The sequence below is a fragment of the Choloepus didactylus genome, chromosome 13 (assembly GCF_015220235.1).
Source record: "Choloepus didactylus isolate mChoDid1 chromosome 13, mChoDid1.pri, whole genome shotgun sequence".
NCBI classification, from domain to species: domain Eukaryota; kingdom Metazoa; phylum Chordata; class Mammalia; order Pilosa; family Megalonychidae; genus Choloepus; species Choloepus didactylus.
The window spans coordinates 32,608,231-32,634,336 of record NC_051319.1 but is presented as its reverse complement, the minus strand read 5'-3'; the positions used below and the strand labels follow the sequence as shown (position 1 = coordinate 32,634,336).

Genomic DNA, 26,106 nt, shown 5'->3' with positions numbered 1-26,106 from the left:
GAGGTATCTTCAGCTTCCACTAGAATGGATGAAACTAGAGAGGTGCTCCTACCCTCAAAACAAGAGAAAGCTGGATAATCTACAAAACTATAATTTTTCTTGAACCCAACAAAGAGCAGGAGTCACAGTGCAACCAGACTGATATACAAAGAAAGACAGGAGCCTCCAAGGATATGGGATGTGAGCACTGATTTATCCGAGAAAGAACATAACAGGAAGAGGAGGCCTCCAGTAAAGAGGGTAAGAAAAGTTGGGCTAAAATTTTTAACTACTTGCTAGAAGGGAAGTGTGCCCTACCCTTAGACTACAGAAATCCCAAGAGCCACAGGCAGAATAATGTTTCCACTGGCAACATCCTTTCCATGAACTTACTGGACGATCACATGAAAGAAAGGAGACGGGAGGGGGAAGGGACAAAGAAAATCTGCCTCATAGTACAGACCTGGAGGAGGGCAGCCACTGATATGGGAAAGACATCAAACCCGTCACCCTCACAGCATAGGTGACAACCAATCACTTCTGGGTATGGGAAGAGGAAAAAATATCCATCAATATCAAGAGGGGCAGGATAGAATCCTGGGGCCATATCATGAGAAATTCCCTACCACTTGTGAAAAGGAATTTGATAATGAAAAGTATCAAACTCAGAAATGCAAGAAGTTTAGAGAACACACACCAAGATAAATATCACCACATCACCAAAACAAAAAGCAAAAAGCAAACAAAAAGGAACATAACCAGAAGTATAATATTCAAAATGCTAAAACAAAGATAAACAGAAAAAACTTAAAGATCATCAGAGAAATGATATTTTCGTACAGACAATAAAGATAAAAATTACAGCCAACTCATCAGAAATAATGAAAGCCAAAAGATAATGTAGTGGCATCTTTAAAGTATGGAAAGAAAAAAACTATCAATCCAAAATCCTACACTCTGCAAAAAATATTGTTTAAAATTGAAGGAGAAATAGACTTCGTCAGACAAATAAAAATTAGAGAACTCATTACCAGAAGAACTATACTACAAGTTATATTAAAGGACAATCTTCAGGCAGAAGATACATGATACTCAGAATACAGATAAGTAAAAGGTATGACAACAGTAGCATAAAAGTAAAGAGCACCACAAAACTACCCATTACAGAAGAATTTATGAGAAAATTTGGAAATAGGCTAAAAATCTAATGGAAAATGATTGAATATATTATCTTAAGTTAACAGACAAATCTTCTATACTCCCAATAAAAATTGCAAAAAGATTATTTTTTGCAACAAGCTAAACTGATTCTAATGTTCTATGGAAAAGTAAGGAAGACATACCACTAGGGAAATTCTAGAAATGAATACAAAGAAATGCTAATTAAAACATTTCTTACCTATCAGAGTAGTAAAAATCAAAAGTTTAGTAACTGTCCTGATGAGGAAACAAGTGCTCTTAAACATGTGTAGTGAGAAGGTAATCTCACGCAAAAAATCAGGCTACTGACCACAATCCTCAAAACACATCCATCTCTTTTATGACAATAGGAATTTGCTGAGGAGTATTCTAAATACTGAAGGATTGTTGATACTACTCAAAGCAGTCTTCAAGTAGCTTGTTTTTTTAAAATGTGATTAGGCTTGGCAACTTAATTTACAAAGATGGTTACTGCCTCTTGGGGATTGAATGATGTCTCCCACAAAAGTCATATTCAGGTCCCAACCCGCAAACCTGTGGGTGTGAACCCATTTGTAATTAGGACCTTTGAAGATGTTATTAGTTAAGGTGTTCCCAAAAGGAATGAGGGTAAGTCTTAATCCAATATGGCTGAAGTTCTCATAAGCAAAGGAAACTGGGCACAGAAAGAAAAGCGATAGGGAAAAGCCAGAAGCTGAAAGTCAATGGAACCTGAAACAGAAAGGAGAAGATGTCACCATGTGCATTGCCATGTGAAGGAAAAGCCAAAGACCAAGGATCACAGGCAGCTAGCCCTAGAATGCCACAGTCTTTGGGGCGAAAGCATCACCTTGCTGATGCCTAAATTTTGGATTTCTTCTAGCTTCAAAATAATGAGCAAATAAATTCCAGTTGTTTAAGCCAACCCATCATATGGCATTTGTTTTAGCAGGCAGGAAACAAAAATACCGCTTAAATTGATGTAATGTCTTCTTTATAGACTAAGAATCTTAGCTATATGTGTATCACAAAAATTATTTTTCAAATGAGAAAGTAAGATTTTTTTTTCTTTGTTGATCTATATATTTTATGTGGCCTTAAGACTACATAAGGGATTGTGGGAAGACGGCGGAGTAGGAAGCTCCAAGAATCAATCCCTCCACCAAAACAATGACTGAACTAGAACTATCTGAACCAAGTATTTTGGGACTCTGGTGTCTAGTGGAACACTATGCAGCACCAGGGAGGAGCTAGAGGAAGAGCTGGCAAATTGTGATAAATATTGGTGAATTTCACACTTCATTCAGCATTCACCCTCCATTCCCCATCCTCTAACCTCATGGCAAGTAGCAGTGGGGACCGCACACCTAGCTCCTGAGGCAGCTTTCAGATGCCATGATAGGCTATAAGGACCAATTTTATGAAAATAGGAGGATAAGTGATCTTATCACTGTTCACAGCTTTTGATCAGCTACTTCAGATGCTCTGAGGGGTGTCATAGTTCAAAACCTTCCTCTAGCAAACGTGGCAGAAGAGTCTTAAAGAAGCAGGACCTATTTTTTCCCCCTTTTATCTCCTTGCATCTCCCATTCGGGACCAAAAATAGTTTGGAAAAGTCACAAATTGATGGCTCCAGACTTCAACAACAGCAAAAACAAAAAACCTAAGACATCAGTGGAGTGGGACAACTAGATTTCCATAGTTATAACAAGGTAAACTCAGAATGTCCAGTGTTCAACAAAAAAAAGTACAAAACACACTCAAAAAACCAGAAGTATGGCACCTTTACAGGGGAAAAAAAAGAATTTGTAAGAAAACATCCCTGAGGAAGCTCATCCACTAGGATAATTAGACAAAGACTTCAAATCAACTATCTTAAATATGTTCAAAGACCTAAAGGAATCCATATTCAAAGAACTAAAGGCAAGGAGATTGTAGGAAGATGGCAGGGTAGGAAATGCCAGGAATCAGTCCCTCAAACAAAACAACTATTAAACTTGCAGAAATTATCTGAATCAACCACTTTGAAACTCTGGAGTCTAGGGGAACACTTTACAGCATCCAGAGAGGAGCAGGAGGAAAAGTCTGATAATTTGTGATAAGATCATTGAGCTTCACCCTCCCTGCAGCGGCAACCATTCCCTTTCCCACAGCCTCTTGGCTGACAGAAGTAGGAACTGAAATTCCAACTCCCGGGTCAGGTTTGGTGCTAGGCTGGGACATAAAAGAACTAGCTGGCCAAATTCCAAGGATGTGTGGTCAGATCCTAGATCTCTACCTTTAATCAGCACCTCAGATCGCAGGGGGCCAGCTCTAAGGATGGCCATTGTTCCAATTCCTCTGGGGCAAAGGTAGCAGAGGAATCTTTTTTTTTTTCTTTACATTTTTTATTGTAAAATATAACATATATACAGAAAAGTAACAACTTTCAAAGTACAATTTAACAAGCAGTTAGAGAGCAAATTTCAAAGAATGTTATAGATTACAGTTCCACAATTTCAGTTATTTCCTTGTGAAATATAACATATATACAGAAAGTTGGAAGCTTCCAAAGTATGATTTAACAAATACTTATAGAGCAAATTTCAGAGAATCTTATTTATGGGTTACAGTTCCATTGTGTCAGTTATTTTGTCCTAGCTATTCTAATGCCCTAGAAACTAAAAAAAAAAAAAAATTACATAAGATTCAGTGTTCATAATAAGTTAAGTCCTATCTTGTCTGTTGGTATACCTCCCTCTATCTCATTTGATCACTTTCTCAATCTTCAGGGATATCTGGGCAGTGACCACCTTAACTTGCTCATATTGAAAAGGGGTGTTGACATTATGAGGAAGGGGGATGCATCTCAATGTTCTTGAAGAGGCTGTTGCCTCTGGTTTGGGGGACTTATCTTGCATAGGAACACTGGAGGATTTAAGTTTCTTAAAAATAAACTTAGTGAGTGAAACTTTTATAGAGTCTTACATAGGGACCTAGTTACTCATTAGTATTTTCAGGACTACTGTTGATTAGGACTTGGCTTACTGTGGCCACTAGGAATATCTAGCTGGGGCAGGCATAAGAGTAACCTCTGGGATAGCCTCTTGACTCTATTTGAAATCTCTTAGCCACTAAAACCTTATTTTGTTACCTTTCTTTTCCTCCTTTTGGTCAAAAAGGCTTTCTCAATCCCTTGATAGCAGGGCCAGGCTCATTCCTGGGAGTCGTATCTCACATTGCCAGGGAGATTCACTCCCCTGGGAGTCATGTCCCATGTAGGGGCGAGAGTGATGAATTTATGTGCAGAATTGGGCTTAGAGAGAGAGGAAGGCCACATCTGAGCAACAAAAGAAGTTCTCTGGAAGTGACTCTTAGCCATAATTATAAGTAGGCTTAGCCTACCCCATAGAGCCATAAGTTTCACAAGAGCAAGCCTCAAGATTGAGGTCTTGATTTATTAAGTAGGGGGTCCCTAAGTTCACACAGCATACATTCTGTCCAAGATAAACAAAATCGCACATTATCTTCACTTAGTCGTGTTACCATCATCTCTCAATTTTAAACAGTTTGCATAACCCAAAACTACCCCAAAGCTTTTTCAGCCACCAATTCTTTACCCCTAATATTAGTGTGGTCTTGGTAAGGTATTCTTATTAAATATAGTCTGTATCATGCAATCTGTAGTTTTTCCCTTATACCACTCTGTTGTTAACTCTTTGTAACAGTGTGATACCTCAGAAGTAGATCATGCAAGCACTTATTTATATTTGTAGTGCTAATCTGTGGGATACATGCCTTTAAACAACCCTTTCAATCATGTTCATTTTCAATGCAGCACTGGTACTTATAATCCCATTAACGAATTATCATCACCCCTGTCTATTTCCATACCTTTAAGTTCACCCTCATTAACATGTTTGTAAATATTAGGTAATCATTCCCCCTTCACTAGCTCTGTCTATCTCTAGGTCCCCTATATTCTACATTATAAGACACTGATTTTACACTGTTCAGAGTTCATATTAGTGACAACATACAGTATCTCTCCCTTTGCATCTAACTTATTTCACTCAGCATTATGAGTTCAAGGTTCATACATGTTGTCATATGTTTCAGGACCTCATTCCTTCTCACTGCTGCATAGTATTCCATCATATGCATATCCCACATTTTGTTACCTACTCATCTGTTGAAGGACAGTTGGATTGTTTCCACCTCTTAGCAACTGTGAACGATGCTGCTAAGAATATCAGTGTGCAAATGTCTGTGTTAATGCTTTCAGATCTTCTGGATATATATCAAGACGTGGAACTGCCAATCACAGGGTAACTCGGTATCTAGTTTTCTGAGGAACTGCCAAACCATCTTACACAGTGGCTGTACCATTATACATTCACACCAGCAATGAATAAAAAGTTCCAGTTGCTCCACTTCCTCTCCAGCATTTGTAGTTTCCTATTTGTTTAATGGCAACCATTCTTATTGGTGTGAGATGATATCTCATTGTGGTTTTGATTTGCATATCCCTAAGATCTAGTGAACATGAACATTTTTTTCTTATGTTTTTTAGCCATTTGTATTTCCTCTTTAGAAAAAAATGTTGTGCCAGTTTGGATATATTATGTCCCCCAGAAAAGCCATGTTCTGTAAAGCAATCTTGTAGGGCCAGATTTATTAGCATTGATTAAGGTGTGACCTTTTGAACTTTGATTAAATTATTTCCATGGAATAGGGGACCCTGCCTATTCAGGGTTGGGCTTGATTAGTTCAGTGGAGTATTTAAGAGAGCCAAAGTCAACACAGGCACTGATGCTAATGATTGGAGATGCAGGAAGAAGGACATTTGGAGATGTTAAGCCAAGAGATGAAGCTCAGAGGTTGCCTTGAAGAAGCTAAGAGAGGATCCCCAGATGGCTAGAGAGAAATGTTTTGGGAAAAAGCAGTGAGGACGCACAGGAGCTGAGAGAGAGGAGTAGAGACATTTTGGAAAAAGCCATTTTGAAATGCAACCCAGGAGCAAAGGTACAGCAGACACCAGCCACATGCCTTACCTGCTGACAGAGGTATTCCAAATGCATTGGACTTTCTTCAGTGAAGGTATCCTCTTGTTGATGTTTTAGTTTGGACACTTTTATGGCTGTAGAACTGTAAATTTGTAGCCAACTAAATCCCCTTTATAAAAGCCAGTGTGACTCATGTGTGAGGTGAGCGGAGCTGGAGACAAGTCCACAGGCCAAACTTGGGATCTGACAAGATGGCTGGGCTGTCCCACAGGATTATCAAGGAAATCCAGCATTTGCAGGAGAACCAGTTCCCGCTATTAAAGTAGAACCAGATGAAAGCAACACCCGTTATTTCCATGTGGACACTGCTGGCCGCCAAGATTCCTCCTTTGAGGGAGGGACTTTTAAACTTCAACTATTCCTTTCCGAAGAATATCCAATGGAAGCCCCTAAAGTATATTTCATAACCAAAATATATCATGCTAATACAGACAAGTTGGGAAGAATATGTTTAGATATTTTGAAATATAAGTTGTCCAGAGCAATGCAGATCCACAACAGTTCAGCTATCAATCCAGCTTTCTTAAATGCTCCCAATCCAGATGATCCATTAGCAAATGATGCAGTGGAGCACTGGAAGACCAATAAAGCCCAAGCCACAGAAACAGCTGTAGCACGGACTAGGCCACATGCCATGAATAATATCTAAATCAACCTGATCATCAAGTGTGCATCAGTGATCCTGTTCTGCCAAGGCTTCTTCCTTCTTTGCATTTAATGAACACAGTCTTAGAAACATTACAGAATAAAAGCCCAGACATCTTCAATACTTTGGTGATTAAATGCACATTAGCCTAACTATGTCTTTTCTTGATTCACCTTGTAAAGCATGAGCAGAGGCCAGAAGTATCATCTGGATTGTTGTGAAATGTTTAAAAGCAGTGGCACTTCTCCTACTTTAATTTATTTTCCCCATTATGGTTTAACTGTAAAGCACTGTGAATGAAGGTAGTTGTCAGAGTTAACTGCAAGGGAGTGGGTGTTTTACTTTATTTTTATTTTTATTTTTATTTATGAGAAGAAAGGTAGTTTTATTTTAATTTTATGAGTCCCCCTCCACCCCCGCTTTTATGGTGATCTAATTAAATGCATTGGTTAAAAGCAGCTAACCAGTTCTTTAGAATATACCCTCTACCCAAGTGTAACTTTATTTTGATGCTGTAGATGGACAAGCTTGATTGTTTGAACCAAACTGGAAACATTAAACAAACATCAAAGTCCTCACTAATAACACTGTGACTTTGCTGTCAAGTGTAGAATCCTCCCTTCAAAACAGAAGCTTGTGATCATTTTGTAGGACTTGTCTAGAAGCATCTGTAAATCTTATGTTTTAGTAAAATATTTTTTGTTATTCTAAAAAAAAAAAGCCAATCCATTTCTGATATTTGGCATAACGGCAGCTCTAGCAAACTGGAACAAATACCTTTTCCTATCTTTTGCTTATTTAATAATTGGGCTGTTTGTACTACTGTTGTTAAGCTGTAGGATTTCTTTATATATGTTGGATATCAGTCTCTTATCAGATACATGGTTTCCAAATGTTTTCTCCCATTGAGTTAGCTGCTTCTTCAACTTTTTGACAAAGTCCTCTTAGGCACAGAAGCTTTGATTTTGAGGAGTTCCCATGTATCTATTTTTTCTCTCATTGTTTGTGATTCTGGTGTAAGTCTAAGAAGTTACCTCCTATTACTAGGTCTGGAAGATGTTTCACTATATTATCTTCTAGGAGTATTATGGTACTCTCTCTTAAGTTGAGGTCTTTGATCCACTTTGAGTTAATTTTTCTATAGGGTGTGAGGTAGGGTCCTCTTTCATTCGTTTGGAAATGGAGATCCAGTTCTCCCAGTCCCATTTGTTGACTGTTTTGTCCCAGTTGAATGGATTTGTGGGCCTTATCTAAATCAAGTGACCATAGATCTGGGGGTCTATTTCCAAACCCTTGATTCAATTCCTTTGATCAATATGTCTTTGTGCCAGTACCATGCTGTTTTGGCAATTGTGGCTTTATAGTAGGCTTTAAGGTGAGATAGTGGAAGTCCGCCCACTTTCTTCTTCTTTTTTAGGATGTTTTTGGAAATTCAAGGCTGCTTTCCCTTCCAAATAAATTTGATAACTAGCTTTTCCAAGTCCATAAGGTAGGTTGTTGAAATTTTGACAGGAACTGTATTGAACCTGTAGATCAGTTTGGATAAAATTGACATCTTCATGACGTTTACCTTTCCTATCCATGAACAAGGAATATCTTTCCACCTATTTAGGTCCCCTTTGATTTCATTTACTAATGTTTGGTAATTTTCTGCGTAGAGGTCTATTATATCCTTGGTTAAGTTTATTCATAGGTATTTAATTTTTTTAGTTGCCATTGTGAATGGAATTTTTTTTTTATTGCCTCTTCAGTTAGGTCATTACTAGTGTATAGGAACACTACCAACTTATGTGCATTAATCTTATATCCCGGGACTCTGCTGAATTTGTTTATTAGCTCAAGCAGCTGTTTCGTCAATTTCTCAGGATTTCCCAAATATAAGATCATATCGTCTGCAAATAATGACAGTTTTACTTCTTCATTTCCAATTTGGATGTATTCTGTTTCCTGGTCTTACCCAACTGCTCTGGCTAGAACTTCTGGCACAATGTTGAATAATAGTGATGACAATGAGCATACTTTCTCTGTCTTGATCATAGGGTGAAAGCTTTCAATTTCTCACCATTGAGTACTATGCTGGCTGTGGGTTTTTCATGCATGTCCTTTAACATATTCAGGAAGTTTCCTTCAATTCCTACCTTTTGAAGTGTTTTTATCAAAAAAGGCTGGTAAATTTTGTCAAATACTTTTTCAGCATCTATCAAGATAATCATTTCATTTTTCCCTTTCAGTTTGTTAATGTGTTGTATTAGATTGATTGATTTTCTTATGTAGAACCACTTTGTATGCCTTGAACAAACCCCACTTGGTCGTGGTATATGCTTCTTTTAATGTGCCTTTAGATTTGATTTGCAAATATTTTATTGAGAACTTTTGCTTCTATATTCATTAAGGAGATTGGACTGTAGTTTTCCTTTCTTGTGTTTTTATCTGGTTTTGGTATTAGAGTGATGTTAGCTTCATAAAATGAGCTAGGTACTGTTACTGTGAAGGCAGTTCCTGAACCAACCATCTCATCCCTCGGTTTTCATTTGTCAGATCTATTTTTAACCTCTTCTCTCTTTTTTTCCTTTAAAGAATCTTTACTAATACTGTTCAGTTTTGTGCCTTCTCCAGATCTCTCCTTTCTTTTTCTCTCAGGCAGTAAAACTACCTTTAATATTTCTTGCAGGGAAGGTCTCTTGTTAAAAAATTCTCTCCGCATTTGTTTGTCTGTGAAAATTTTAAACTCTCCCAGAATTTTGAAGGATCACTTTGCTGGATAAAGAATTCCTGGCTGGCATTTTTTCTCTTTCACAGTCTTAAATACGTCCTACTTCTGCCTTCTCAGTTCCATGATGCCCTCTGATTAGTCAGTACTTCGTCTCATGTGTTTACCCTTGTATATGGTGAGTTGCTTCTCTCTTACCGTTTTCAGGACTTTCTCCATCTATCTCTTCATCATTTGACAATCTGATTAGTATATATCTCGGAGTGGATCTATTTGATTTAATTCTATTTGGAGTTCATTATGCTGCTTGATTTGCGTATTTATGTTGTTTATAGGGTTGGGAAGTTTTCCCCAACTATGTCCTCAAATTCTCTTCCTAGCCCTTACTCTTCTCTTCTTCTTCTGGGACACTAATGATTCTTACATTTGTGCACTTCATGTTGTCCATTATCTCCCTGAGATCCATTTCAAATTTTTTTATTTTTTTTCACCATTTGTTCTGTTGTGTGTTCTCATTCAATTGTCATTCCTCTAGTTCACTTATTCTTTCTTCTGCCACTTCAAATCTGGTGTTTTGTATCTCTAGTATATTTTTAATTTGATACACAGTATCTTTTATTTCCATAAGATCTGCTATTTTTAAATTTACTCTTTCAAATTCTTTTTTATGCTCTTCTAGAGTCTTCTTGGTGTCCTTTCTGTCTTTAGCCAACCCACTGAAGTTGTTTCAGAGATTTGTATGTACTTCTTTGATTAACTGCTCAAAGTTCTGTGTTTCCTCTGGCTTTTTAATTTGGTCATTTGGCTTCTCCGCATCTTCTTGGGTCCTCATGTGCTTTGTGATTTGCTTTGACTTTGGGGCATTTTTTTATCTTGATAAGGTTATTTTTGGAAATGTAGAATTATTTGAACATTTATATTGATTCTGGCAGAGCCACAGCTTGCTGGAGTGCACTCTTTCTGTTTTCCTAGCAGATGGTGCTGTCTTGGGCCACCTCTTACCCTCAAACCAGCTTTCTCCTACCTGTACCTGAGTGCTGGATGGGGTCCAAACCAGGTGGAAATCCAGGTGGATTCAACACAATTCCAATCAAAATTTGAACAACTTTCTTTTCAGAAACAGAAAAACCAATCAAACCTTTGTGGAACAGTAAAGGCCCTGAATAGCCAAAGCCATTTTGAAAAAGAAAATAAAGATGGAGGACTCAGACTTCCCAATTAAGCTAGAGTAATCAAAAAAGCATGATACTGGCATAAGGACAGACACATAGACCAACAAAATCAAATTGAGAGTTTAACAATCAACCCTCACATTTATGGCCAACTGATTTTTGTTACGTCTACTCAATGGGGAAATAATAGTCTTTTAAAAAAAAATGCTGCTGAGAAAATTGGATGTCAATGTGCAAAAGACTGAAGATGAACCTCTACTTCACAACATAAACAAAATGGATCATAGACCATAGGTTCTTATCACAGACCATAAGAACAAGAACTATAAAACTACTAGAAGAAAACGTAGGGAAGCATCTTTAGGACTATGTGTTAGGCAATGGTTTCTTATTCTCTAAACCCAAAGCATAAGCAACAAAATAAAAAAAAAAAAACAGATAAGTAGGACCTCACCAAAATGAAAAACTTCTGTGCATCAAAGGACTCTAACATTAACGTAAAAAGATATATACAATGGAAGAAAATATTTGGAAGCCACATATCTGATAAGGCTTATTATCAGGAATACAAAGAAATCCTGTAATTCAATAAAGAGAGAAAGAAGCCATGTAAAAACTAGGCAAAGGACTTAAATAGACATTTCTCCAAAGAAGATATACAATTGGCCAAAAAAGATAAAAAGATGCTCAAAACCACTAGCTATTAGGAAAATGCAAAGAAAACCACAATGGGATACCATTTCACATCTACTAGAATGGCTACTATTAAAAAAAAAAAAAAAAAAAAAAAAAAAAACAGAAAATAACAAGTGTTGGTGAGGATGCAAAGAAATAAGAACACTCATTCACTGTCAGTGATAATGTAAAATGGTGCAGCCGCTGTGAAACACAGTTAGGCAGTTTCTCAGAAAGTTATGTATAAAAGTACCACATAAGCTGGTAGTCTCACTTCTAGGTATATACCTAAAAGAACTGAAAGCAGGGATTCAAACAGATATTTGTACACCAAGGTTCATAGTGACATTATTGGCAAAAGATGGAAGTAACCCAAGTATCCATCAACTGATGAATGTTTAAAGAAAATATGGTATACACCCACAATGGAATATTATCCAGCCCTAAGAAGGAATGAAGTTCTGATACATGTGACAACATGGATGAACCCTGAAGACATTATGTGGAGTGAAAAAAGCCAGACCCAAAAGGTCAAATATTGTATAACCTCACTAATATGAAATAATTAGAATAACATAAACTCAGAGTCAGAATCTAGAATACAGGTTACAAGGGGCAGGTTGGGGGTAGTGATGTAGAGTTAATGTTTAAATTTTACAGACTTCCTATTTGGGTTGACCGTAAAGTTTTGGTAATAAATAGTGGTGATGGTAGGACAACATTGCAAATGTAATTAACAGCACTGAATTATATATATAAATGTGGTTAAAAGGGGATGTTTCAAGTTGCATATATGTTACTAGAATTAAAAAAAAAAACATAGGACTGTACAACACAATCAATGAACCCTCTTGTAAGTGATAGACTATAATTAATAGTACAATTATAAAAATGTTCTTTTATGAATTGTAACAAAATTACCACACTAATGCAAGGTGTTAATAATAGGGTGGTATATGGGAAAGCTGTATTTTATGTATTTTTCTGAAAACCTACAACTTCTCTAAAAAAAAGAGAGAAAAAAGGAAATGTTTCCATCAAGACTGAAAATAAATTAAAGAAGGAAAAAAAGAACTAAAGGAAATAAGGAAAACATTGAACAAAATAAAGAGATACAAATATAAAAAGAAACCAAACAAATCTTGGAGCTGAAAAATACAGCAATTGAAATGAGAAACTTATTAGACAGATTCAAAAGCAGATCTGAATGAGCACGAAAAAAAAGCAACAGTGAACTTGAAGACAAGACAATTTAAATTATACAGAGTAAGGAGCAAAAAGAAAAAATAATGAAGAGAAATGAACAGAAACTGAGGGATTCATGGGACACCATCAAGTGTACCCAGAAGATAGAAAGGGGTATAAAAGTATTTGAAGAAACAGTGGCCAAAACTTCCCCAAATCTGATGAAATACATGAATATACACATTCCAGAAGCTCAACAAACTCCAACTAGGACAGACTCTTAAGAGGTCTAGACCAAGATACATTATAGGGAAATTGTCAACTTTTAAAGACAGTGAGGATTTTGAAAGACACAAGAGGAAAGTGATTTGTCACATACAATGGCTCCTCAATAAGATTAATAGCAGATATCGCATCAGAATCCATGGAGTTCTGCCAGAAGACAGTTGGATGACATATATTCAGTCCTTAAAGAAAAAAAAAACAACCAGCCAAGGTTTCTATATCCAGCAAAATTATCAGGCGAAATAAGCCAGCCACAAAAAGAGAGAAATACTATATGCTACCACTAATGTGAACACTGAAAAAGTTAAAATAAATGGTTTATAATGTAGAATGTAGGGGAACTAGTGATAAGAGAGCAATTAATGAAGGGGGAATGATAACCCAATAAGAACAGATAAGCTATCGTGGGTAAATTTAATGTTCTGGGAATGCTCAGGAATGACTATGAACTGTTCATTTCTGGTGGATATGGTAGGAACAAGTTCACAGAAATGTTGCTATATTAGGTTATTTACTTGGGGTAGAGTAGGAACATGTTGGAAGTAAAGTAGTTATTTTAGGTTAGTTGTCTTTTTCTTACTCCCTTGTTATGGTTTGTTTGAAATGTTTTTTTATTCTATGTTTTTTTTTTAATTTTTTTGATATAGTTAATAGTTAATTAAAAAAAAAACAAAAACAAAAACAATGAAAAAAATATGCAGAGCCCCCCTGAGGAGCTGGGGGAGAATGCAGGGTGTTGGGCTTCCCCTTCTCGATGGTTGCTGATGTGCTTACAGACACTGGGGACTAGTGGTTTGATGGGGTGAGCCCTCTGCCACGGGACCTGTCCTTGGGAAGGCTGTTGCTGCAAAGGAGAGGCTAGGCCTGCCTATAATTGTGCCTAAGAGTCTCCTCCTGAATGCCTCTTTGTTGCTCAGATGTGGCCCTCTCTCTGTGGCTAGGCTAGCTTGGCAAGTGAAATCATTCTCCTCCCCACTATGTGGGATCAGACACCCAGGGATATAAATCTCCCTGGCAACGTGGAATATGACTCCAGGGGAGGAATCTAGACCTGGCATCATGGGATGAAGAACATCTTCTTACAAAACGGGGTTGTGAAATGAAATAAGCTTCAGTGGCTGAGAGATTCCAAAAGGAGCCGAGAGGTCACTCTGATGGGCACTCTTACGCACAATATAGACAACCCTTTTTAGGTTCTAATGAGTTAGAATAGTTAGCAGTAAATACCTGAAACTATCAAACTACAACCCAGAAACCCTGAATCTTGAAGACGATTGTATAAAAATGTAGCTTATGAGGGGTGACAATGTGATCAGGAAAGCCATATGGATCATACTCCCCTTTGTCCAGTATATGGATGGATGAGTAGAAAAATGGGGGCAAAAAAAAAAAAAGGCACTCAATGTTCTTTTTTACTTTAATTGTTCTTATTCGATTTAATTTTTATTATTATTTCTGTGTGTGTGGTAATGAAAATGTTCAAAAATTAATTTTGGTGATGAATGCACAACTACATGGTGATACTGTGAACAACTGATTATACGCATGATATGTGAATATATCTCCATAAAATTGAATTAAAAAAAAAAATGAATGGGATTGTGGAATTGTGACCCCTGACATTCTTTGAAATTTGCTCTCTAACTACTTGTTAAATTGTACTTTGAAAGTTATCACTGTTATGTATATATGTTACAGTTCACAATTAAAAGATGCACTAAAAATGAAGGAGAAATTAAGACATTTACAGTTTAAAAAATCCAAATAGCTGAAAGAGTTCACTATTGAAATAATTCAATAGGGTAGGCATTAACCTGCTCTGCAAGAAATACTAAAGGGAGTCCTTCACAGTAAAATTCAAGGACAAGTAATCTGAAGCCATAAAAGAAATAAAGAACATTGATAAATGTAACTACATAGGTAAATATAAATTCCTGAATTACTGTACTTTTGGTTTGTAACTGCTCCCCTATCCGCCCCACCCTCCCACAGGACTTTACAGGCAAATGTGAAATAAGCTTTTAAAATCTATATTGGTTGGACATACAATGTACAAAGATGTAATCTGAGGCAATAACAATATAAAGGGGAGAGACAAAATATAGAGAAACAGAGAATTTACATACTCCTAAAACTAAAACTAGGTTGTGTTAGTTTAAGATGTAAATGGTAATTACAAAAGCAACGATTAAAAAAAAAATACAAAGAATATGGAGAAAAGGAAAGAAGAGAATCAAAAGGACACACTACAAAAAAGCAACTAAGTTCAAAAAAGAGCAGTAAGTGGAGTAATTGAAGAACAGAAAAACATATAAGACCTACAGAAAACAAATCGCTAAATTGCAGAAGCAAAGCCTTTTCAGGTTTTACTTTAAATGTCAATAGATTAAACTCCTTATTAAAATGCATAGACTAGAAGACTGGATGAGAAGCATGAGAAGCATGATCCATCTATATTTGATCTACAAGAAACTCACTTTAGCTGCAAAGACACAAACAGGTTAAAAGTAAAGGGGTGGAAAAAGACATTCCATGCAAACTAACAATAAGAGAGGTGGTGTGGCTTTATTACTGTCAGACAAAACACACTTTAACTCAAAAAAGATTATAAGAGACAAAGAAGCATATTATATGTTGATAAAAGGTTCAATCCAGCAGGAAGGTATAATGAAGAACTACAATTATAAAACTCTTACCAGAAAACATAGGGAAATAGCTTCAGGATCTTATAGCAGGAAATGGACTTTTTAGATCTTACACCAAATGCACAAGTAACAAAAGGAAAAAAACTAGGCAAAATGGACTTCATCAAAATTTAAAACTTTAGTCCATCAAAAGACATTATTAATAATGTGAAAACATAATTTACAAAATGGGATAAAATACTTGGAAACTATATGTGGTGGCTTGGAACTATGTACCTCAGAAAAACATTCTTAAGAAGTTACTTCACTAAGGTGTGGCCCAAATGAATCAGACTGAGTTTTAATCAGGATTACTGGTGTCTTTTATAAGCAGACTGCAAGTCAAATAGAAAGAAAAGCCACAGGAAGGAGCCAGAAGTCAACAGAACCCAGTGAAGCCAGAAGAAGCCACCATATACATTGTCATATGACAGAAAAGCCAAGGACTGATGATTACTGGCAGCCAACACCAGGACACCAAAGTCTTCTAGGAGAAAGCAACTCCTTGATTTTGGACTCCTTCTAGTGTTAGGGTTTGCTAAAGCTGCCATTATGCAAAATACCAGAAATGGATTGGCTTTTATAAAGGGGATTTATTAGGTTACAAATTTACAGTTCTAAGGCCAAGAAAGTATCCAAACTAAAGCATAAACAAGAGGATACCTTCACCACAGAAAGGCCAATGGCATCCAGAACACCTCTGTCAGTTGGGAAGGCATGTGGCTGGCATCTGCTAGTCCTGTGCTCCTGGGCTGCATTTCAAAATGGCTTTCTCCAAAGTGTCCCTTGGCTTCTGTCTCTCTTAGTTTTTCTCAGCTCTCTGCTTGGTTCTTGTTCTAGTTTGCTAATGCTGCGGAATGCTAAACACCAGAGATGGATAGGCTTTTATAAAATGGGGGTTTATTTCACTACACAGTTACAGTCTTAAGGCCACAAAGCGTCCAAGGTAACACCTCAGCAGTCGGGTACCTTCACCGGAGGATGGCCAATGGCATCCGGAAAACCTCTGTTAGCTGGGAAGGCAGCTGGCGTCTGCTCCAAAACTCCGGCCTCAAAACGGCTTTCTCCCAGGACGTTCCTTTCTAGCAAGCTTGCTTCTCTTCAAAACATCACTCCCAGCTGCACTCTCCTCCTCCCCCCAGTCAGCTCATTTATGTAGCTCCACCGACCAAGGCCCACCCCGAATGGGTGGGGCCACGCCTCCATGAGAACATCTCATCAGAATCATTGCCCACAGCTGGGTGGGGCACATTCCAAGCAAATCCAACCATCACCAAAACGCCTGCCCCACACAAAACCACAAAGATAATGGCATTTGGGGGACACAATACACTCAAACCGGCACAGTTCTCTTGGGGCATTTCTCTCTGAGTGTCTAGGAGTCCTCTCTTAGCTTCTCCTGGGCAAACACTGGGCTTCAACGCTCAGCTTAGCATCTCCAAATGTTCCTCTGTCTGCATCTCCTAGCGTCTTCAAGTATCTGGGTCTGTGTCGGCTCTTAGCTTCTCTCAGGGGCAAACTGTGGATTATATATCTTAGCTTCTCTCTAGAATGTCTCTCTCAGCTTCTTTGAACTCCTTTTCTCCATGAGCTCTGTTAAAGGACTCTAGTAATCTAATTATGACCCACCTGGAATGGGCAGAGTCACACCTCCATGGAAATGATCTAATCAAAAGATCTCATCTACAATTGGGTGGGTCACATCTCCATGGAAACAACCTAATGAAAAGGTCACAACCACAGTAAGTAAGTCCACATCCACAAGACTGGATTAAAAGAATATGGCCTTCAAAGAGTAAAGGACAATACTGACTGTGTTTTAAAACCTCAAATTCCATGTGAGACCAAGGGAAGAGATGTTTACTTAGCGCAAGATCTGTATTTCCTCAACAATTTAATTCATACAGTTTGTTCAAATACCAAAATTACATGGAACTTTTAAAAGGAAGTGAGACCTGATAGGTTTGTATAGGTTGAAATTGAGACACATTCCAAAGTAATTTGGACAGAGAATAAAAATATATATGCAGGGCCCCCATGAGGAGCTGGGGGAAAATGCAAAGGTGTTGGGCTTCCTCACCTGGATGATTGCTGATGTTCTCACAAACATTGAGGACTGGTAGTTTGACATGCCGAGCCCTCTATCACGGGACTTGTCCTTATGAAGCTCATTACGGCAAAGGAGAGGCTAAACCTGCTTATAATTGTGCCTAAGAGTCTACCCCTGAGTACCTCTTTGTTCCTTAGATGTGGCCCTTTCTCTCTAGCTAAGCCAACTTGGCAGGTGAACTCACTGCCCTCCCCACTATGTGGGATCTGACACTCAGGGGTGTAAATCTCCCTGGCAACATGGGATATGACTCCCAGGGATGAATCTGGACCTGACATCGTGGGATTGAGAACATCTTCTTGATCAAAAGGGGGATGTGAAATGAAACAAAATAAAGTTTCAGTGGCTGAGATTCCAAATGGAGCTGAGAGATCACTATGGTGGGCATTCTTATGCACTATATAGATAACCCTCTTCAGGTTTTAATGAATTGGAATAGCTAGAAGTAAATTCCTGAAACTATCAAACTGCAACCCAATAATTAGCCATGACTATTGAAGATGACTGTATAGAAATGTAGCTTACAAGGGGTGACAGTGTGATTGTGAAAGTCTTGTGGATCACACTCCCTTTATCCAGTGTATAGATGGATGAGTAGAAAAATTGGGACAAAAACTAAATGAAAAATAGGGTGGTGGGGGGATGATTTGGGTGTTCTTTTTTACTTCTAATTTTTTATTCTTATTTTCACTTTTTCTGGTACAAGGAAAATATTCAAAAAATAGATTGGGGTGATGAATGTACAACTATATGATGGTACTGTGAACAACTGATTGTACACTATGGATGATTGTGTGGTATGTGAATATATGTCAATAAAAACAAATTAAAAAAAAAAAAAGGAAAGGAAAATATTATGGCCTTGCCTGGGGCACATAACAGTTTCAAACCGGCACATATAGCCTCAAAACTGCAAGCCAATATATTCCCAATGTTTAAGCCATCCATTGCATGGTATTTGATTTAGTAGCCAGGAAACTAAACCAATTTTTGGTACTAAGGTTGGGTACTTAGCATTGTCACTGAAATGACCTAAGGCTTTTGGGATTTTGTGATGGAATGAATATATTTTGCATGCGGGAAGAACATGTTTTTTTATGGTCCAGAGGATGAACTGTGGTGGCTTGAACTATATACCCCATAGAAACATGTTCTTAAACTTAATTTACTCCTTTGGGTGCAAACCCATTGTAAGTAAGATCTCTTCAAGATGCTACTTCACTCTAAGCATGGCCCAAATGAACAAGACTGGGCTTCAATCTGGATTATGGTGTCACTTATAAGCAGAGAAGAAGTCAGACACAGAGAAAAGCCATGGGAAGGAACAGGAAGTTAACAGAACTCAGGGAAGCCAGGAGAGGCTACCATGTGCACTGCGATGTGATAGAAAATCTAAGGACCAAGGATTGTTGGCAGCCAGCCCCAGAATACCAACTTTGAGGACAAAGCATTGCCTTGATGAGGCCTTGATTTTGGACTTCTCCTGCTGTCAAAATCATGAGCTAATAAATTCCCATTTTTAAGCCAACTCATTGCATGGTATTTGATTTAACATGTAAGAAACTAAAACACCATGTATCTTATAAGGGCTTAATACAGAGAATACATAAAGAACTCCTACAACTCAACAACAAATAGACCCAATTAAAAAATGGGCCAGGGATTGGAATAGACATTTCTCCAAAGAAGATATTCAAATGGCCAATAAGTATATGAAAACATGCTCATTATCATTAGCCATTAAAGAAAAGTAAATTAAAACTACAATGAGATATCATTTTGTACCCAGTAGGATGGCTAGTATTTAAAAATCTGAAAAAAAAAAAAAAAAGGGTTGGTGAAAAACAGGAATTACTGTGCATTGTTGGTGGGAATGTAAAATGGTACAGCTGCTCTGAAAAACAGTTTGGTTGTTTCTGAGAAAGTTAAACACAGAATCACCATATGACTCAGCAATGCCATTCCTCAAGAACTGGAAGCAGAGACTTGGTCAGATATTTGTACACCAATGTTAATCATAGCATTATTATTCACTATAGCGAAAATATGGAAGTAACATAAGTGTCAACAAAAAGAGGAATGGATAAATGAAATATGGTACAACCATAAAATGGAGTATTATTCAGCCAGAAGAAGAAATGAAGTGCTGGTAACACTACAGCATATATGAACCTGGAATATACCAAGTGGCAATTATCCCAGAAATGCAAGGATAGTTCAACAAACAACAATCAATAATGTAATACATCACATTAACAGAATGAAGGGAAAACAAAACAAAACATGGTTATTTTGATGCAGAAAACGCATTTGCCAAAATCTATCACCCTTTCATAAAAATACTCAATGAAATAACAGAAGGAAATTTCCTCAACATGACAAAGATCCCATATGAAAAGCCCATAGCCAATATCATACTCAACAGTGAAAGACTGAAAGCTTTTCCACCAAGATCAGGACCAAGATAAGAAGGCCTACTTTTGCCACATCTCCTCAACACAGTATTGGAGCTATTAGCCAGAATAATTAGGCAAGAAAAAGAATTAAGTGGTATCCAAATTGGAAATAAAGAAGTAAAATTATCTGTTTGCAGATGACATGATCTTATATGTAGAAAAATCTAAAGAATCCACACAAAAAAATGTTAGAGCTAATAAAGAAATTCAGCACAGTTGCAAAATACAAAATCAACAGAGAAATCAGTTGTATTTCTATACACTAACAAGGAACAACTCAAAAAGGAAATTAAGATAGCAATTCCATTTACAATTCCATTTCACTTGGAAGTGAATTTAACCAAAGAGGCAAAAAAAAAAAAAAAATTGTACACTGAAACCTACAAAACATTGCTGAAAGAAATTAAAGATATAAGTAAATGGAAAGCTATTCTGTATTCCTGGATTGGAAGACTTAATATTGTTAAGATGACAATATTGCCAGATTCAGTGCATTCCATGACAAAATTTCAACAGCATTTTTTGCAGAAATAGAAAACGTATCCTGAATTCATATGCAATTTCAAGAGATCCCAAATAGCCAAAACAATCTTGAAAAGGAAGAAAAAAGTTGGAGGACTCCCACTTCCCAATTTCAAAACTTTTATGAAGCTACAGTAATCAAAACAAGTGGCACTGGGATAAGGATACATTTAGACACAGAAGATAGTCCAGAAAGAAACTATTACTCAAAATTCATCAAAGACCTAAATTTAAGAGCTAAAAGTATAAAGTTGTTAGAACTAAATATAAGAGATAACTTTGGATCTGACGATGGTTTCTTAAAAATGACACCAAAAGCACAGGCAACAAATTAGGGAAAAAAAAAAAAAAAAAAATATATATATATATATATATATATATATATATATATAAAAAGATAAATTGGACTTGACCAAAATTAAAATCTTTTCTGTACTGAAGGGCATTATGAAAAACATGAAAGACAACCCAAAGAATGGGAGAAAATATTTGTAAGAATTTAAAAATGGGCAAAGGAGATGAACAGAAATTTTTCCAAAGAAGATACACAAATGGTCAACAAGCATATTAAAAGATGCTCAAAATCATATGTCATTAGTGAAATGCAAATTAAATCCAAAATGAACATTTCACACATTAGGATGGCTTTTATCAAAAAACAAAAACAAAACAAAACAAAACCAGAAAGCAACAAGCACTGGTGAGGATATGGAGAATAAAGTTAAACATACACCTAACCTTTCTACTCCTACGTATATACTGAAAAGAAATAAAAACAGAGAATCTAACAGATACTTGTGTGCCAATATTCACAGCAGCATTATTCATAATAGCCAAAAAGGTGGGAATAACCCTAATGTTCATCAACAGATGAGTAGATAAACAAACTGTGGTTATATCCACACAATGAAATATTATTCAGTCATTAAAAGGAAGGAAATTCTGACACATGCTACAACATGGATGAACCCTGAAAATACTCTGCTAGGTGCAATAAGCCAGACACAAAAGGGCAAATATTGTATGATTCCACTTATTTGAGGTATCTAGAATAGACAAATTCATAGAGAGAGAAAGTAGAATAGAGAGAGGGGTTGGAGTAAGGAGCTGGGGTAAGAGGGGAATGCAGAGATATATTCCTTAATGGGTACAGAGTTTCTATTTGGGAAGATGAAAAAATTCTGGAAATATAGTGGTGACAGTTACATAACATTGTGAATGTGCTTAATGCCACCGAACTGTATACTTAAAAATTGTCAAAATAGCAAATTTTCTGTTATGTATATTTTACCACAAAAAAAGACAAAAATAACAGATACATTGTTTTAAAAAGATTTGACACATTACATAAAGTAAAAAACTACAACTGAAGTGACAATTCATAAAGAGTTCAATAAATTTAGGTAATTATAATTTTCAAAGCGGCTATAAATCCTATTTGAATAAGTATTTGGTTGATGAATCCAAGCTGTGTAGCAGCATAAACTCAGTTCCCTTGTATATAATCACATGCAACCCAGGTACTTGATTACCCACAGTTAATAAATCCTCTTTGAGGAACAATGTCTAAGTATCACACCAAGCCTTGAAAAAGTCTGATTATCATGAAAATATACCAATGGTTTACATGTAGTATTGATAGTCCATATCACATATTTTAATTGTATTTGATAAAAAATATGACCTCTTCTTAATACACAAGTTAAAGCCAATTTCTGTGAAAACAAAATGAATTTAAGCTATGGTAAACACATAATTTAAACACACAATTTATATGTGACTTTACTGAGGTATAAAGAGCAGATAATTCTGCATATTTACTAAATTTCCAAATACAAATCTGCTAATAGATTAATGAACTGTTTTAATGAAACTACTTTAAGAGCTATTAAATATTAGGGGTTATATACATATATAATTACTATGTATACATATGTATGTATAGACTATATATACTGTATATCATTATAGAGTAATATATATTACTATATTTTGATAACACTAGGGAAGGATTATATTTAACATGCCAAGTTTTACCTGAGCTCTATATATATGCTTCCTTAAGGCATTTCTTATTTCAACAGTTTCCACATCTGCCCTGATATCCTTGGTTTTTGCATCTTTGATATGATCAGCGAAAACTGAATTCTTCATTTCTTTCTACAAACACGTAAAAGTAGTTTAATTAGTGTATTAAAGACAGTATAAACATAAATGATAAAAGTTCACAATGGACAGACAGTACAAGAAACAATGAACACATTCAAATACTGCTAACTACAGCAATACTACAATCAAAAAAATGGGGAAAAAAGGAAACATTTTTAATTTGGAAAGTTTCACCTGGTAAAACAAGATTTATTTACCTTTTTCATTTTTCTGAAGATCTTTCTGAATACATGCATAGAAAAATTCTGTAGTTTGGATTGTAAAATAAAGTTAGACTCTCAGAAAAACTAACTCGAGAAGGATCCAATTTAAAAGACAGGCTATCTTATTAAAAATGGTCTGTATTATATCAAGGAAGAACAAAAAAATAAGGGCAGGCATAAAAATTAAAATTTAAATTAAAATGTATTAGCCAAACTACATACATATGCAGTCTTAAGATATTTTTCATTTCAGGAAATTAAGCCTTTTTTCAGAACTTATAATTTTGTGGTTTTGGTCTTTATTGTGGCTACATTCAGGCAAAACAAAATTCATTTAAATTTCTTGATCATTAACTACAATTTCTTTGTACATGCACATAAAAATTCTTTTCACTGTGAACTAAAGTTAATCATAATATGAACTACAAATATCTTACCAGATCAATTCAAGATTTTTTTATATGACATGCAGGTTATATTCAACAGAGCAAGCAGGCATAAAAATCAGATTATATGTCCAGATTATGTTAGCGAAGAGTCAGAAAACATGAAAACTGTTCAGTTTATAAAGTTTTACCTGATCTCTATAAATGTGCTTTCTTAAGGTACTTCTGGTTTTGTTATGTTGGATGTCTTTCCTGGAATCTCTCTCTCTTTCTTTTTTACATTTTTTCCTCAAAGTATAACTTCGTTGAATGTCTTCATCATTCTTCGTAATTTCCTTCTACATGTATTTACGCAAAAATTAAACAAATCTCAACATAAATAATATATATTACAACATTTAAATGTATGCAAAAGGAGTCCTACAAAAATGTACAACACAGTAAAATAGTACAGTTATATACAAAAGGAAATTTCATCCACCATCGGAGTAGGTATAAATTAATAAAACATTCTGAAAAACAGTTGGGAATTACTTAGTATGGTTGAACATGCAGTTCTTATGACCCAGCAATTCCACTCCTGGGAATATACCCTAAGCTAGAGAAACTCTTGAACATACACACCAAGAATCACAAAAGATAATGTTCACATTGCTCCTAGGAGAACTGTTCACAATTGCAAAAACCAACCAAACAAACAAACAAACAAACAAAAGGAAACCCAAATGCTTATCAATAGTCATATGGACAAAAAAATATAATTTTGGCATAGTGAATAATGAAATAGCATATATGCCAGCAAAAAAAAGCAAGTCACAGAAGACTATAAATAGCATGAACTACTAAAAGTTACATAACAGGCAAAAATAAACAGTATATTGTTAGGGATATATATATAACTAGTAAAAAGCAAGAAAATAACACAAATTCAAAGACAGACATACCTCTGGGTAAGAGGGAAAGGGAATGCAGTTGGGAAATGGCACACAGCAGGCTCTTAAAGTATTGATAACGCAATATATTTCTTAACCTGGCTCATGGGTACATAAGCACTCACTGTTGTATTCTTTTTAAAATCATACACACATGCTTTATAAACACTTTGGTACAAATATTTCAGAAGCAGCAATATCATGAAAGACACACCTGGTAAATTTAGAAAGGAGCTATAAACTATACATTATTTTGATTCAGAAAGTTTACCTGATTTCCATATATTTGCATTCTTGAGGTATTTCTCAATTTAACAAATTTCAAATCTTTACTGGAATCTCTGAATTTTTCGTTTTTGTGATGTTCAGTCGAAACAGAACTAATATTAACATCTTCATCCTGATTTTGTATTTCTTTCTGCATGTTTGCAAAAATACTTTAGTTAGATTATGGATTAAATATAGCCTCATGCAACCAATGCAAGTTACAACAGAAAAATCGACTCTGAAGGGTAGTTTTGTAAGACATACAAACAAGATTAAATATGGCAAAGAGCTATGTGAATTATTTTACATCTTAGTGATATTTTACATCTTAAGCAGGAAAATGCAGATGTTTTAATTCATGATCATTTATATCTCATTTACATATGCACTTAATTTTGAGACTTTCATTTTAATTACACTTTCTTGGAATCTCTGTTTATCCATCTTTGTCAAATGATTAGTCAAAATAAAATTTGATTATCTTCATTGTTTTTATTTTTCCAAATGTTTGTAGAAATAATTTACACTGCAGATCAAACAGAATCTTGCCATTACTAGGTACATCAAATGAAACATCTCAAGAAAATCTTTTTATAGGACATTAGTATAAAAACATTAAACATAGCAGGGAGTTTTACACAATTACAAACCACATTATTTTTCATTATATTAAGAAATTTACTTTTAAAAAATAATTTTCTACCTGAACTCTACACATATCCTTTGAGTTTCTTTCAATTTTAATAATTTCTACATCTGTCTTGAAATATATTATTTTTCCCATGTTAAATTAAAACTACATTTCTTTTAATAAATATATCATTAGTTTGCATTCCTTTTTTTTTTTTAATTTTATTTTGAAATAAATTCAAATTTACAGGAACAGTTGCAAAAACAATACAAACCCCGTACACAGAACTCCAGCATACCCTGACCCGCCTCCCCCTATACCCAGATCCACCAATTTTAACATCCTGTCACACCATTTCTTTCTTTACCTCCCTCCCTCCCTATCATCCATCATCTATTGCTCTATCTTCTGAACATGAGAGCAAGCTGCACACATCCTTGAACAAACAATATAATTCACATATACATTTCCCATGAACAAGAACATTCTTTTATGCATTTCCATTAAGCGCAGCCAAGAAGTTCAAGAAATTCAACATTGATCGTTCCTTTCTATAGCTAAAAATACTTTATACTGTGGACTAGAGGATCTCACAATGTACAAGGCATATTTCAGCAGACACATCTACTCAAGTAGCCTCTTATTAGACATGCATACACAGTTAATCATAAAAGTAGTCTCATAAGCCACATAAGTATCAATTGAACTTTGGAGGAGCCAGAAAAAAAAAATAGTTTAAGCTTAGAAAGTTTTACCTCAAGGCACCAACTATAAAACACAGAGCTGAGTTCAAAAACTAGTTCTATGATTCCCAAATATGTGTGAATAATGCCTCTCAAATAATTTTGTAAGGAGAACCAAAAATGTACA

The 26,106-nt window shown here is 35.8% G+C and overlaps 1 protein-coding gene across 3 annotated transcripts in view; it reads right to left on the bottom strand.

Annotated features, from left to right (window-relative positions):
- SLF1 (SMC5-SMC6 complex localization factor 1) overlaps window positions 1-26,106 on the bottom strand; it is a 103,424-nt gene that overhangs the window by 45,123 nt on the left and 32,195 nt on the right. For all 3 annotated transcript variants that reach the window (XM_037801875.1, XM_037801873.1, XM_037801874.1), the window contains 3 exons: window positions 24,610-24,756; window positions 23,598-23,744; window positions 22,686-22,808 (listed from right to left, as the gene is read on the bottom strand). In XM_037801875.1, the coding sequence (XP_037657803.1) occupies window positions 22,686-22,808; window positions 23,598-23,744; window positions 24,610-24,756 (417 nt within the window). The remainder of the gene's footprint in view (window positions 1-22,685; window positions 22,809-23,597; window positions 23,745-24,609; window positions 24,757-26,106) is intronic.